Source organism: Salmo salar, chromosome 20, assembly GCF_965601325.2.
Source record: "Salmo salar chromosome 20, fSalSal1, whole genome shotgun sequence".
Taxonomy (NCBI): domain Eukaryota; kingdom Metazoa; phylum Chordata; class Actinopteri; order Salmoniformes; family Salmonidae; genus Salmo; species Salmo salar.
The window spans coordinates 56,115,831-56,132,517 of record NC_138310.1 but is presented as its reverse complement, the minus strand read 5'-3'; the positions used below and the strand labels follow the sequence as shown (position 1 = coordinate 56,132,517).

The 16,687-nt window shown below is 44.8% G+C and overlaps 1 protein-coding gene across 1 annotated transcript in view; it reads right to left on the bottom strand.

Moving 5' to 3' along the window:
• Positions 1 to 16,468, bottom strand: part of LOC106580885 (delta and Notch-like epidermal growth factor-related receptor) — a 77,666-nt gene extending 61,198 nt beyond the window's left edge. Inside the window, exon 1 of the mRNA XM_045703650.2 lies at positions 15,980 to 16,468. Coding sequence (XP_045559606.1) covers positions 15,980 to 16,273 — 294 coding nt within the window. The 5' untranslated portion in view covers positions 16,274 to 16,468. The remainder of the gene's footprint in view (positions 1 to 15,979) is intronic.
• Between the last annotated feature and the right edge of the window lie 219 nt (positions 16,469 to 16,687).

Genomic DNA, 16,687 nt, shown 5'->3' with positions numbered 1-16,687 from the left:
TAATCAGTATGTAGCATCCACACACGGTCAACACACAGTCATGCCCAGTCACTCCCTCCCAGAGCTCCTCTGCTACATGGAGGAGAGCCAACCACAGCTGGCCTGAGTGAAGATCTATTTCATGCACCATGGTGATTGATATATGAGGTGCCTGTTCACTCTGACCTATATACCTACGCCTCCCTGCTGCCTGACAGCCAGTAAAAAGACCCCTAAAGAGCCCTGTTAAGCCTCAGCTTGATGTCATGGAAACATAGAACCGGAACATTCTGTTCCCTGTGTCAAACCAAATTTGTGCTGCAAATGATGATTGTTTCTCTTTTCTTTGCAGCCCTTACAGTTAGAAGAAAGCAGCGATTAGATATTGAGGGAGCTAGGACAATGGGAAAGGATGAAAGCTCAGTCAATAGAGATAGTAGTGGGGCCTATTTCCTGTCCAATGGCCATTCGCATGCCTTCACCAAGTTTTCAAATCAAATCAAATTGTATTTGTCACATGAGCCGAATACAACAGGTGTAGACCTTACTATGAAATGCTTACTTAAAAGCACTTAACCAACAATGCAGTTCAAGAAAAAAAGTTAATAAAATACTGACTAAATAAACAAAAGTTAAAAAAAATCTAAGTAATAAAAAAGTAACACAACTTATGTACATAACAATAACGAGGCTCTATACAGGGGGTACCGGTACCGTGTCAATGTGCGGGGGTACAGGATAGTCAAGGTAATTTGTACAGTGACTATGCATAGATAATAAACAGTGAGCAGCAGTGTAAAACAAAAGGGGGTGTAGAAGCTGTTAAGGAGACTTTTGGTCCTAGACTTGGCGCTCCGGTACAGCTTGCCGTGCGGTAGCAGAGAGAACAGTCTATGACTTGGGTGACTGAAGTTTTGACAATTTTTTGGGCCTTCCTCTGACACCGCCTAGTATATATAGTTGAGTCGGAAGTTTACATACACTTAGGTTGGAGTCATTAAATCTCGTTTTTCAACCACTCCACAAATTTCTTGTTAACAAACTATAGTTTTGGCAAGTAGGTTAGGACATCTACTTTGTGCATGACACAAGTAATTTTTCCAACAATTGTTTACAGACAAATTATGTCACTTATAATTCACTGTATCACAATTCCAGTGGATCAGAAGTTACATACACTAAATTGACTGTGCCTTTAAACAGCTTGGAAAATTCCAGAAAATTATGTCATGGCTTTAGAAGCTTCTGATAGGCTAATTGACATCCTTTGAGTCAGTTGGAGGTGTACCTGTGGATGTATTTCAAGGCCTACCTTCAAACTCAGTGCCTCTTTGCTTGACATTATTGGAAAATCAAAAGAAATCAGCCAAGACCTCAGAAAAAATGTGTAGACCTCCACAAGTCTGGTTCATCCTTGGGAGCAATTTCCAAATGCCGGAAGGTACCATGCTCATCTGTACAAGAAGTAGTATGCAAGTATAAACACCATTGGACCACGCAGCCATCATACCGCTCAGGAAGGAGACGCGTTCTGTCTCCTAGAGATGAATGTACTTTGGTGCAAAAAGTGCAAATCAATCCCAGAACAAAAGCAAAGGACCTTGTGTAGAAGCTGGAGGAAACAGGTACAAAAATATCTATATCCACAGTAAAACGAGTCCTATATCGACATAACCTGAAAGGCTGCTCAGCAAGGAAGAAGCCACTGCTCCAAAACCGCCATAAAAAAGCCAGACTACGGTTCGCAACTGCACATGGGGACAATGATCGTACTTTTTGGAGAAAAGTCCTCTGGTCTGATGAAACAAAAATATAACCCTTTGGCCATAATGAACATCAATATGTTTGGAGGAAAAAGGGGGAGGCTTGCAAGCCGAAGAACACAATCCCAACCGTGAAGCACGGGGGTGGCAGCATCATGTTGTTGGGGTGCTTTGCCGCAGGAGGGACTGGTGCACTTCACAAAATAGATGGCATCATGAATAAGGAAAATGATGTGGACATATTGAAGCAACATCTCAAGACATCAGTCAGGAAGTTAAAGCTTGGTCGTAAATGGGTATTCCAAATGGACAATGACCCAAAGTATACTTCCAAAGTTGTGGAAAAATGGCTTAAGGACAACAAAGTCAAGCTATTGGAGTGGCCATCACAAAGCCCTGACCTCAATCCCATAGAACATTTGTGGGCAGAACTGAAAAAGCACGTGGGAGCAAGGAGGCCTACAAACCTGACTTACATCAGCGCTGTCAGGAGGAATGGGCCAAAATTCACCCAACTTATTGTGGGAAGCTTGTGGAAGGCTACCCGACACATTTGACCCAAGTTAAACAATTTAAAGGCAATGCTACCAAATACCTATTGGGTGTATGTAAACTTTTGACCCACTGGGAATGTGATGAAAGAAATAAAATCTGAAATAAATCATTCTCTCTACTATTATTCTGACATTTCACATTCTTAAAAAAAAGTGGTGATCCTAACTAACCTAAGACAGGGAATTTTTACTAGGATTAAATGTCAGGAATTGTGAAAAACTGAGTTTAAATGTATTTGGCTAAGGTGTATATAAACTTCCGACTTCAACTGTATGTCCTGGATGTCAGGAAGCTTGGCCCCAGTGATGTGCTGGGCCGTACGCACTACCCTCTGTAGTGCCTTACGGTCAAATGCAAAGCAGTTTCCATATCAGGAGGTGATGCAAGCGGTCAGGATCCTCTCGATGGTGCAGCTGTAGAACTTTTTGAGGATCTGGGGACCAAAGCCAAATATTTTCAGTCTCCTAAGGGAGAAAAGGTGTTGTCTCATATACCACTGTTTTGATGGTTTTAGACATTGTAAGCTTCAAATGACATCCAATAGCTTTGCAGCTGTTTTTGTTAACAATAAACATCAACTACAAGTCATAACCATGTTGCCAGGCAACCATAAAAGGAAAGAGTAGGTTCTAGAAATGATGGTGACTATGGAGATACCCCTTCTGGCTGGAAGTGACTGGTGATGTAAGATGTAAACAAAAACAACTAGACACACTGTATTTAGATTAATTCGGGGAGTTTGATGAGTTCCTTAATAATAGGAAAGTATCAATGATTGCTTTGTCCATCCTGTGGAGATATGCAGGAAGGAAGGAAGCTCCACATATCTAAAACTTAAGGTCTGGAGTTTTTACTTGTTCATGTCACCTGGTGATGAACATTGTGATAGCCCTGTACTGTACAGTGGCTTGCGAAAGTTTTCACCCTCCTTGGCATTTTTCCTATTTTGTTGCCTTACAATCTGGAATTAAAATAGATTCTTTGGGGGTTTGTATCATTTGATTTACACAACATGCCTACCACTTTGAAGATGCAAAATATTTTTTACTGTGAAACAAACAAGAAATAAGACAAAAAAAAGATAACTATTCACCCCCCCGCCCCCCCCCCCCCCCCCCCCCCCCCCCAAAAGTCAATACTTTGTAGATCCACCTTTTGCAGCAATTACAGCTGCAAGTCTCTTGGGGTATGTCTCTATAAGCTTGGCACATCTAGCCACTGGGAGTTTTGCCCATTCTTCAAGGCAAAACTGCTCCAGCTCCATCCAAGTTGGATGGTTTCCACTGGTGTACAGCAATCTTTAAGTCATACCACAGATTCTCAATTGGATTGAGGTCTGGGCTTTGACTAGGCCATTCCAAGACATTTAAATGTTTCCCCTTAAACCACAAGCAGTATGCTTAGGGTCATTGTCCTGCTGGAAGGTGAACCTCCGTCCCAGTCTCAAATCTCTGGAAGACTGAAACAGGTTTCCCTCAAGAATTTCCCTGTATTTAGCGCCATCCATCATTCCTTCAATTCTGACTAGTTTCCCAGTCCCTACCGATGAAAAACATCCCCACAGCATGATACTGCCACCACCATGCTTCACTGTGGGGATGGTGTTCTCGGGGTGGTAAGAGGTGTTGGGTTTGCGCCAGACATAGCGTTTTCCTTGATGGCCAAAAACCTCAATTTTAGTCTCATCTGACCAGAGTACCTTTTTTCATATGTTTGGGGAGTCTCGCACACGCCTTTTGGCCAACACCAAACGTGTTTGCTTATTATTTTCTTTAGCAATGGCTTTTTTTCTGGCCACTCTTCCGTAAAGCCCAGCTCTGTGGAGTGTACGGCTTAATGTGGTTCTATGGAAAGATACTTCAATCTCCGCTGTGGAGATTTGCAGCTCCTTCAGGGTTATCTTTGGTCTCTTTGTTGCCTCTCTGATTAATGCCCTCCTTGCCTTTGTTATGTTGCCATATTCTTTCAATTTTTTAATAATGGATTTATTGGTGCTCCGTGGGATGTTCAATGTTTCGGATATTTTTTATAACCCAACCCTGATCTGTACTTCTCCACAACTTTATCCCTGACCTGTTTGGAGAGCTCTTTGGTCTTCATGGTGCCGCTTGCTTGGTGGTGCCCCTTGCTTAGTGGTGTTGCAGACTCTGGGGCGTTTCAGAACAGGTGTATATATACTGAGATCATGTGACAGATCATTAGACACTTAGACTGCACACATGTGGACTTTTTTAACTAATAATGTGACTTCTGAAGGTAATTGGTTGCACCAGATCTTATTTAGGGGCTTCATAGCAAATGGGGTGAATACATATGCATGCACCACTTTTCAGGTTTTAATTTTTTTTAAATAAGTTATTTTTTTCATTTCACTTCACCAATTTAGACTATTTTGTGTATGTCCATTACATCAAATCCAAATCCAAATCCATTTAAATTGCAGGTTGTTGTCACATGCGTCGAAAGGGACAGACCAAGGCGCAGCGTGTTGAGTGCTCATCTTCTTTTATTTTTTAAAGAGAACACTTACACAAAATAAACAAACGACAAACGACAGTTGCGTAAGGTACTACGACTATACGAAAAACAACCACCCACAAAACCCAAAGGAAAACAGGCTGCCTAAGTATGGCTTCCAATCAGAGACAACGAAAGACACCTGCCTCTGATATCAACCATACTCGGCCAAACCTGGAAAATGAAACATAGAAAATTAAAACTAGAACACATACCCCTGGAAACAAACAAAACCCCAAAACACACAAAACAACCCCCTGCCACGCCCTGACCATTCTACTATGGCAAATGACCCTTTTCACTGGTCAGGATGTGACAGTTGTAATGCAACAAAATAGAAAAACACCAAGGGGATGAATACTTTTGCAAGGCACTGTATGTAAAGCAATATATTCAGTATGTATATACGGTTTATATATGTTTATACATTTTATATACGTCATTGATATAAAGTGATGGCTTCCTCTACAGCAGGGGACGCTGGACTCAGACAGAGATCCCCTACCCTCCTCAGGCATCCTCAGCCCCCCTCCCAAGTCAGCACAGAGACCCAGCTGCTAATGCTATCTAATCACTCTGGTTAGCGCCCTGGGCTAACAACACACCCACTGGGAGGGGAACACAGACACTTCTCTTCCTATTCCTGTCAGTCTTAGGGACTCTGCCTGTCTGTATTCTTGTCTGTCTTAGGGGCTCTGTCTGTCTGTCTGTCTGTCTGTCTGTCTGTCTGTCTGTCTCTCTACTTCTCTCTGTCTGCCTGCCTGTATTTTATTTTTTAAATGTTAAAACCAAATATACTGTATGATTCAATGCCAACTACCTCTCCCAGTCCTGGTAAAAAGCTAAAACCAGGTGGGAGATCACATTGATCTGCAGGCGGCTCTGATTATATTATCTGATTATCTTAGCTTGGTTTCCAACATCCTCAAGCCATTTCTATGCTTCATTTACTTTACAGAGGAGAGTGGAAGGGGAGTTTGTGGCCTGTGCAAGGTTGCTGAGTTAGAGACGGGATACATCTCAAATGGCACACTAGTCCCTATATAGTGCACTACTTTTGACCAAGGACCATAGGGCGCTGGCCAAAAGTAGTGCACACTATAAAGGGAATAGACTGCCATTTGGGACATAACTGAGTGTACAAAACATTGCACCGTCCCCCCATGTTGACTCCAATGCTTCCCACAGTTGTGTGAAGTTGGCTGGATGTCCTTTGGGTGGTGAACCATTCTTGATACACATAGGAAACTGTTGAGCGTGAAAAACCCAGCAGCATTTCAGTTCTCTGGCACCTAGTACCATACCCCGTTCAAAGGCACTTAAATATTTTGTCTTGCCCATTCACCCTCTGAATGGCACACATACACAATCCATGTCTCAATTGTCTCAGGCTTAAAAATGATTCTTTAACCTGTCTCCTCCCCTTCATCTACACTGACTGAAGTGGATTTAGCAAGTGACATCAATAAGGGATCATAGCTTTCACCTAGATTCACCTGGTCAGTCTATGTCATGAAAAGAGCAGAGTGTATATACACACAGAGTGTACCAGAGTGTATATACACACAACCTAAGTAGATGTTTCACTTTGGAAGTGATCTATCCACATATCTTTAGTTGGGTTACAAGCAATTAAACACATTTCCTGTAAATCAAGATATTAAGTTTGTTCCATAACGTGAAGTAATGACTGCACTTTCTTTACATAAGACTTTCATATTAACTGATTACAAAATTGTAACTAAATGGTGACTATCCCATCAATGGAAACCTTCCCAGGTTCTTTAGTATCACATTACTTACACAGATATCATTTAAGATTTAGTGCTAGCAGGGAACATATAATCATACAAAATAAAAAATACAATGACATTCACTGTCACTGGTGGCCAAAAAGAACAAACAATAGGCCACTCCTCCAACTATTCTGAGAGAGATTACGTTCATCTGTCAAATTCGTTATTTGATTCTAGACAAATTTAATCGAAAATATGTTAAACGAACCAAAGTGTAATTTTGGATCATACCAATCAGAAAAATAACTTCAAATGAACAACAATGCCGTTCCACTTGTTATAGGGTATCTGTCTGCCCGCTTGCCCTTGTGGTCCTGTATGGTTCACTTGGCATTAACAACAATGCCGTTCCACTTGTTATAGGGTATCTGTCTGCCCGCTTGCCCTTGTGGTCCTGTATGGTTCACTTGGCATGGCATTAGCAACGTCAGGATTGTGGGTTCAATTCCCCGGGCCACCCATATGTAAAATTTACGCACACACGACTGTAAGTCACTTTGGATTAAAGCGTCTGCTAAATGGCATATATATACACTGCTCAAAAAAATAAAGGGAACACTTAAACAACACAATGTAACTCCAAGTCAATCACACTTCTGTGAAATCAAACTGTCCACTTAGGAAGCAACACTGATTGACAATAAATTTCACATGCTGTTGTGCAAATGGAATAGACAACAGGTGGAAATTATAGGCAATTAGCAAGACACCCCCAATAAAGGAGTGGTTTGGCAGGTGGTGACCACAGACCACTTCTCAGTTCTTATGCTTCCTGGCTGATGTTTTGGTCACTTTTGAATGCTGGCGGTGCTTTCACTCTAGTGGTAGCATGAGACGGAGTCTACAACCCACACAAGTGGCTCAGGTAGTGCAGCTCATCCAGGATGGCACATCAATGCGAGCTGTGGCAAGAAGGTTTGCTGTGTCTGTCAGCGTAGTGTCCAGAGCATGGAGGCGCTACCAGGAGACAGGCCAGTACATCAGGAGACGTGGAGGAGGCCGTAGGAGGGCAACAACCCAGCAGCAGGACCGCTACCTCCGCCTTTGTGCAAGGAGGAGCAGGAGAAGCACTGCCAGAGCCCTGCAAAATGACCTCGAGCAGGCCACAAATGTGCATGTGTCTGCTCAAACGGTCAGAAACAGACTCCATGAGGGTGGTATGAGGGCCCGACGTCCACAGGTGGGGGCTGTGCTTACAGCCCAACACCATGCAGGTCGTTTGGCATTTGCCAGAGAACACCAAGATTGGAAAATTCGCCACTGCTGCCCTGTGCTCTTCACAGATGAAAGCAGGTTCAAACTGAGCACGTGACAGACGTGACAGAGTCTGGAGATGCCGTGGAGAACGTTCTGCTGCCTGCAACATCCTCCAGCATGACCGGTTTGGCGGTGGGTCAGTCATGGTGTGCGGTGGCATTTCTTTGGGGGGCCGCACAGCCATCCATGTGCTCGCCAGAGGTAGCCTGACTGCCATTAGGTACCGAGATGAGATCCTCAGACCCCTTGTGAGACCATATGCTGGTGCGGTGTGCCCTGGGTTCCTCCTAATGCAAGACAATGCTAGACCTCATGTGGCTGGAGTGTGTCAGCAGTTCCTGCAAGAGGAAGGCATTGATTCTATGGACTGGCCCGCCCGTTCCCCAGACCTGAATCCAATTGAGCACATCTGGGACATCATGTCTTGCTCCATCCACCAACACCACGTTGCACCACAGACTGTCCAGGAGTTGGCGGATGCTTTAGTCCAGGTCTGGGAGGAGATCCCTCAGGAGACCATCCGCCACCTCATCAAGAGCATGCCCAGGCGTTGTAGGGAGGTCATACAGGCACATGGAGGCCACACACACTACTGAGCCTCATTTTGACTTGTTTTAAGGACATTACATCAAAGTTGGATCAGCCTGTAGTGTGGTTTTCCACTTTAATTTTGAGTGTGACTCCAAATCCAGACCTCCATGGGTTGATAAATTGGATTTCCATTGATTATTTTTGTGTGAGTTTGTTGTCAGCACATTCAACTATGTAAAGAAAAAAGTATTTAATAACATTATTTCTTTCATTCAGATCTAGGATGTGTTCTTTAAGTGTTCCCTTTATTTTTTTGAGCAGTATATACAGTGTGCGTCTGCGTGCCTGCCTCTCTGTCTGTCTGTCTCCTCAGGGGGCCTTTGTCATCGTCTGCCATCGACAGTGCAGATGGAGTCATGCTATCTGAGGTAAAACAACAGGCCTCCTTTAGATTAAGCCCCCGTTTAGTGTCTCAGGGACCCAGCAAGCTGTTCAGGACTACTCCAATACACAGAACATACTGCGTATCATCCCACACCGCCTCATTAAATGCTGTTATGCTGATAAACTGTGTCTGTGGCTTAGCTCAGTATGTGTGTCTGGATGCCCGTCTATGTGTCTGTGTGTGTAAACTATAACTCAGTGGAGACGGCAGGCGGATTTGGCTGCACTGTTGCTAAGAGACACCCTCCCCTGGAAGAACGAAGGGCAAAAGTACAGATGATGAAGACACACACTCGCTGGTGGTATCAGTCTTTCCACATCTCCATCCTTATCCTCCAAACATACATATATATACACACACACACACACCACACACACACACACACACACACACACACACACACACACACCACACACACACACACACACACCACACACACCACACACACACACACACACACACACACACACACACACACACACACACACACACACACCACACACACACCCCGAAGTAACCACAATATGACTGTTGATTATTAGAAGGCATGTATACTAATGACCATGGTGGATGGAGGGTGGATACTTGCTGAGTAAGAGCAGTACGCGTTTTACCCCCAGCCTTGTGACGCAAAGCCTAGGGCCATAGAGGATATAAATAGGACTTAGGACAGACAAACAGCAGAAACATAAACACACTGGCAAAAGAGCCTTTCTCAGTCTAGGATAGATGACAACAGACAAAAGAGTAATCTTCTCTTCAGTCCTCCTCCATCCTGCACCCGAACTGACATTGACCTGACAACAGCACCAATAGAGGATGAGATCAGAAAGGATAGGGTGGTGTCTGAGTTCCAGATCAGCTGGAGCATTTAGCCAACTCCCCTAACGTTTGTCATTGAATAATAGAGTCTGGCAACCAGGTTACATTGGGATGGGTTATGAGGTTGCCAGGTTGGATTCACCTTATTGTAGCTCAACACCACAGAGCTTATTAAGGTTGGCAATGAAGGCCATGTTGGCCATGTTCACCCCATCCATATGCATAGACCTCTCTCAGCCACAAGATCAAAGATCAAGATCAAAAGGGAAGGTGATGTGTGATGTGGAAATGAGCAAGGCATTTGGCCGAGTGAGTGCTCTCCTCTTCAGAGAAATATGGGAAACATCACATCAAGAGGACATCACCCTGAATATGAGATTATTGATGATTGGTGATGGCTAAAAAAGGTAATTCATCGTATTCGGTGACAGATACTGCATTGATGATATTGTATATTTTCGGGTTCTTTGAAACCAGCATTATTAACATAACAATTCTTCTGTTCTGCCCATACGCTAGGCTACCAGGATGTATATAGAAAATGACTCACTAAAATATGAGCTTCTATATGCCAAGCTAAACAAACCCAGTTGAGTGAAAAAAAGAGGGGATACAATACTTCAGAGTGAGATACAACTCAGATAAAGAAGGCAAGAGGGAGAAATTAAAGGAAGAAAACTTAAAGAAAGAGACAACGAGAGTAGAATACCCAAGGGGTGCTGTAGTCTACAATATTCCATGTTGCTGTTGCATGTTGCTGTTCTATTTCTTGTAAGACAAATGGGTGAGTGACAGGGTGAGATGGTCTGCAGGGCTGCAGAATGAGATGTTTCAGTCCAGAACTGTCAGTCCAGACAGTAGGACTTATGCTCCCTGCTGCTAATGTTAAGGGGGGATACTAGGACTATATACATCAACCTTACCTAATACACTGGACCCACTGCAATTTGCATACCACCCAAAGAGTTCCACGGACAACACAATCGCAATTTCGCTGCACTCTGCCCTATCCTAGACAAGAGGAATACCATCATTAAGCTCAGGGCCCTGGGTCTGAACCCCTCTCTCAACAACGAGATCCTGGACTTCCTGATGGGCAGACCCCAAGTGGTGAGGGGCCCCCCACAGATACATGCAGATACATGCATATATTATGACGACATTGTGTGACGTTTTTGTTTGTTTTGGACTTCGGTAAGGGTTTTGGGCATACACATTTTTTCTACAGGCAAGCCGAAGTCAGTAGCTGAAGTCAGTAGCCGAAGTCTTACGCCCTTTCATCAGTGATTGGTCAACAGTAGAGATTATTCAATAAAGTCTTTGTTGTGATTCAATGAGAGATGATGCACATTTTTTCATTGAGAAATACTGCACCAAACACCTTAGTTAGATATAAAATTGTGCGACTAAGATCTCCTTAGCAAAAACGTCAAAATGAATGACAGATTTCTTGAAGCTATGGCGTCTCAGAATGGACAAAGAGTACTATTGCCGCTTTTCTGCTTTTCCAAGCGGTCTTTTAAGGGAGTATGCAAGCACACTTGTTCGGTTCGCTTAACCGACTTCGGCTAGGTGCCAGCCGAACTGACACCTTTAGAGACTGTTTGCATTCTCCACACATCCAACCTTTACACACAAGCACACACACACACACAACCACAAATAAACACACACACATGAACTCACACAGACACACACAGACCAGACAACCACAAATAAACACACACAAATGCACTCACACAGAAACACACACACACACACACACACACACACACACACACACACACACACACACACACACACACACACACACACATACAAACCACAGTTGACCAGCAGGGGGGAGAGAGTGAGCATGACCATCTCCTGTTCAACCTGCTGATTCTCTCTCAGACTGGAAGCAGTCTTATCTGCCTTATCAGCAATGGAATAAACATTATTAATTCTAATCCAAACATTATGATCTGATGATAAAGACCACCGTAAACTCCCTGTGCCACAGTCTCTCTATGGTATTGTAATGATCATATAAATACTGTAATGAGTAATCCCTCTGCAGTGTTCGGATAAAAAGCTGTGTGGGTATTACCATATTCCTCGTGGCCTCTATCTTTCTGCTCCCCTAACAAGCAGGGGATATGAAAGCAGCTCAGACTGAGACTAAAGGGCTGTGTGGCGTTGCGCCTTGAGCTAGCCTTAACTGGATGGCACTGAAACGCTGGAACAAAAGCTGTAGCTCTGCAGCAACCCAGAGACTCTGAGAGACACAAGCAGATCACCACCACAACTTACCACTCACTATGGGCCAGTCCCTTCTCCTAGCATACCACATGTTAGTATTCTGCAGGGCCCTGGCCTGTGCATAGCAGAGGGTACTGAGGGGGACTGAGTGACCCCCCCCCCCCCCACACACACACACACACACACACAACAAACTGCCCTGGTGGTGAGGGGGGCTGAGGAGCAGCAAGGAGCCGTTATGGGTGCTGGGAGGGGTTGAGGGAGTGCTAAAAAAAAAGGTGGTCTCTAGAACCTTAAAGGGTTCTTTGGCTGTCCCCATAGGAGAACCCATTGAAGAACCCTTTTTGGTTCCATGTAGAACCCTTTTGGTTCCAGGTTTCTCCTATGGGGACAGCCGAAGATCCCTTTTGGAACCATTTTTTCTAAGAGTGTAGGGGTGCACAAACTGCTCTCAACCTCGAGATTCAGAAAAATATTTTTCCTTTAAAGCTGTGATGCGCAGCTCCCTTAACTAGTGGTTCTGAATACATAGAGCCACCTGCCACTTGAAACAGTTCAAACCGTTTCCATTCCATTCCACCACAATGAAAACCAATTATGATAAACCTCCACACAATCTCCAGAAAAGTGCAGAGCTCAAACGAAATCCTCGCTAGGAATCATTGGAAGTGAGTGACCTCATAGAGAGGTATACTTTGTAATGGTAAACACAAAATGCTGGAGCAATGAGATGAAGTGAACCCAGCTCAACAATCCACTATTCACCATCTCATAATGCTGAAAGGCTGAACAATCCAATAAGAGCTCATTGTGGGCTTGTCTTTAAGGAGACTCCCTGACACTGACACACATACTTACTGCAGAGCACATCCATCAGGGCCCAACCAGTCTTTCAATAAGGAATAAGCCTGGGCCCTGGAGACTCATGGGCGAATAACTTACACAAGCAGTAGGAATGTCAGGAACACACCCTATCGGACCAGCTAATAGCTATAGGTACAGACTAGAATGGGTAGAGGTTCAGGTAAACAAACAACTACACTTGATTCCCACTATATGGCAGTCCTGAACAGTACTGTGCTGGCTTGGATATCTTCTTTTCACATTGTCCTTTACAGCACGGTTCCAGCATATCCTGGCCAGCCCAGCACAGCTCATCTGTGCTTGATTTGTGAAAATGGTACTTGTATAATTAGATTATATTTTTTATTTTACTAGGCAAGTCAGTTTAGAACATTTTTTTTTTTTAATTACAGCCTAGGAACAGTGGGTTAACTGCCTTGTTCAGGGGCAGAATGACATATTTTTACCTGTCAGCTCGGGACTCGATCTTGCAACCTTCGGTTCCTAGTCCAACGCTCTAACCACTAGGCTATCTGCTGCCCCACATTAGATTAGATAACCAGTCATGTCACTGATTCAGTATATTTCTGGTTTCTCTCAGCTCCCATCTGAACCAGCTCAGGATGGGACATGATGGTTAACTGACTCTACACTATTGAACAATGGCACACCCTCCGAGGTCAAATCTCACTTTCTTCTCCTCGTACTCTCCAGCACGGAAACATTTAGTCTCCTAAACTCTTGAGCTCATTTGACAAAATGGACAAACGATTCCTTTAGATAGGATGTTTGACTGATTCCCTCACAGTTCTTACTGTCAGTTGCTTTCTCGTTCTCTCTCCATCTTTCTCCATCTCCCCCTCTCTCTTTCTCTCTCTCTCTCAATCGATCTCTCTCTTTCCATCTCACATTTTCATCTCTCCATCTCCATCCTCTCTCATTCACTCTCTCTCTCTCGCTCTCTTCCTCCACTTCCGAGCTCCATCTGTGGTGCGAGTCTGACGCACGGAGGAAGGATGCAAACAGCCAGTGTGTCCCGCTGTCCGTCCGACAAAACTGGTCGTTTACCAAATCCTTATTGACTGCTGCTCCAGTTGCCATGGAGAAAGAGGGCATGAGTGGGATAGGGAGGGAAGAATCAATTACTCCCCAAAGAGTTTCTCTCATAGGCTGGCAGTGGCGGACCTGTGGTGCGGAGGAGCGGAGTGGTTGCGGCAGTACCAAACTACAGCTGCTGCCCTCACCATTTCTATTCCAGGAGAAGGAAACAAGGCCATCCAAGGAGACAGTGATAAGGTCCCTGGCTGAATGTTCCATTAAGAAGTCCGCTGCTGTTCTGTCACTGCTGGTGGTGGTGCAAAGTCTATCCTGAATGTAGTAGAAGTCATTTGGAATCATGCTGTCATGAAGAGGTAGCCTTGCCTGAGACCCCAAATGTCATCCTCGAACCTTGAAGACGGCCACCTCGGACCTTGAAATAGTTAAGACATTGGGTTGGCAAATGGGAAACCTTGGTTCAATCCCCATTGGTTCAACTTACACAGCCAGTCAGATAGCGCACTCAACTCCACACACTGACCCTTTTCTTCAGGTAGATTGGCCTGTGACCAGGCTGTGACTGTAGGAGGTCTAACTGCCACCTGTGGGTTTGTAGCTGTCAACGTTCTCAGCAAAGAGTCACCTTGGTAGTTTGGTTATGAGATACAATGACGCTGGCTGCTGTTTGTTGTTTGTGGATGCACTCTCTTACACCAGAATAAGTCAGACAGGGGCCTTACAGACTGAATCCTATTGCTAACTACCTCATAACAACAAGCAGTATTCGCTACATGCAGTGAATAGTTGAGTCAACTCTGAATCTCCTTGAGGTATCCTACAAAGAACTGGGTTAGGTAAGATTGAAATGCGAAACACATTCTGCTATTGAGGTCATTATGACCAGTGGTATGTGAAGCAAGGACATTGGCCTTTTCCTTAGGAAACAATCCCACCCATTCAGGTCATACATGTCTCATCACACGCATCAGTTATTCAAGTGCATCACCTCTATCACTGGTAAAGATGGTAAAGTTGTTTGAATAACTGGTAAAGTTATTTTCTTGCTGATGTAAGAAATCGTTAGAAATTGTCACAAAATTCAATGAGGGTCAAAACGCCATGGGTTCATATAAATAGGTCATGATTAATGAATAACAACCATATCAATCGTAGGAGAGCACATTCATTGATAACAGTTCTCTATAATAGAATCAATGGTCCGATTAATGCCAATAGTTGTAGGCAAGTTCTACTCTGCTCACACCAGTGCTTATTCACGGTAGCCACACGCACACACACAACCCTAAGACACACATGTTTGTTTTACTATCCTTGTGGGGACCAAACAATTGATTCCCATTCAAAATCCTATTTTCCTTAACCCCTAACCCTAAACCTAACCCAAAGCCTAACCCTTGAGATAACCTTAACCCTAACCCCTAAGATAACCTTAACCCTAACCCCAAACCCCTAATCCTAACCCTAACCCTAAACTTAACCCCTATGCCTAAAATAGCCTTTCTCCTTGTGTGTAACAGTGAAATGTCCCCACTTGTCTGAATTGTCATTGTTTTACTATCCTTGTGATGACTTCTGGTCCCCACAAGGATAGTAAACCCCCCGACCTCCCCCCAAAACAAACAAACAAACACACACACACACACACACACACACACACACACACACACACACACACACACACACACACACACACACACACACACACACACACACACACACGAAGATTGTATTTCAATGTATTTCATTGACACGGTCAGTTCTCAGGCTGATGAATCACTTGCCTCTAGCTATGAACAACTCAATATTAGCTGGTAGTACGACATGATACTCCTGCTCAGCCTGTGAGGCTTGGTTGGTGTGAACTGCCATAAACATCTGTGCCTCACAGTACTGCTGTACTGATCCATCTCTGTTTCCTATCATACGCACTCCCGTCTCCTACTTCGCTACTCCTCTCTACTCCTGTTGCCACAGCAACACAGCACTCCTCTTCATCTCTCGCTCACATCACATGCTCCCATTAAAAACCATCTCCAAGGGAGAAGAGAGAAAGAGAGGTGCACATTATGTTATACCGGTATCAACATTCGAAATGTAATAGAGCCCAGCAGGATAATATCAGACAGACAGACAGACAGACAGACAAGTACAGGCAGGTGGGTGGGGCTCACCTCACAGTTGCGTCCGGTGAAGCCGGAGGTGCAGGTGCAGCTGTAAGCCCAGGTGTTGGGCAGAGTGTCCTCTGTCTCCGGGTCGGAGGGCTGGGCCGAGCAGGCGCCTCCGTTGAGACAGGGCCGTCCCTCGCAGGGGTCAGGCAGGGGAGTGGCCTGGGTGGGGTCAGCCTCAACCGGGGCAGCCGCCTCCGGAGCAGGGGGCTCCAGATCAAGGGGGGAGGAGAGACCCCCACCCCCGGCACTCAGCAGAAGCAGGAGGAGGTACAGGGGGCGCTGTGTGGGCACAGGCATCCTCAACTTCTCTTATGTATGTATATCCCTTATTTGTCTCTCGCTCTCTGTTCCTCTTAGCTCTGGCTTAGTGAGTAAGCTGCTGGTCGCTCTGCTATCTCGGTGTGTTGATGAGGGAGCTGAATGGAGTGTGTGTGAATGTAAGAAGCAGGCTGGTAGGGATGCTGTAGACTGGCTGTGTGCACTGCTACTGAGCGAGAGAGCTGACTGGCTAACGAGGAGACTGAGGAAGGGGGCTAGCTCCCGCCCCAGCTCTGATTCATAGTGACGACAGGTGACGACACTCTCTCTCTCTCGCTCTCTCTCCCTATCTCACGCACGCACACATAGCCGCACACACACAAACACACAGAGCTGCGCACATATATGTACAAGAACATAAAGTCTACACTTGTTGTATTCGGCACATGTGGC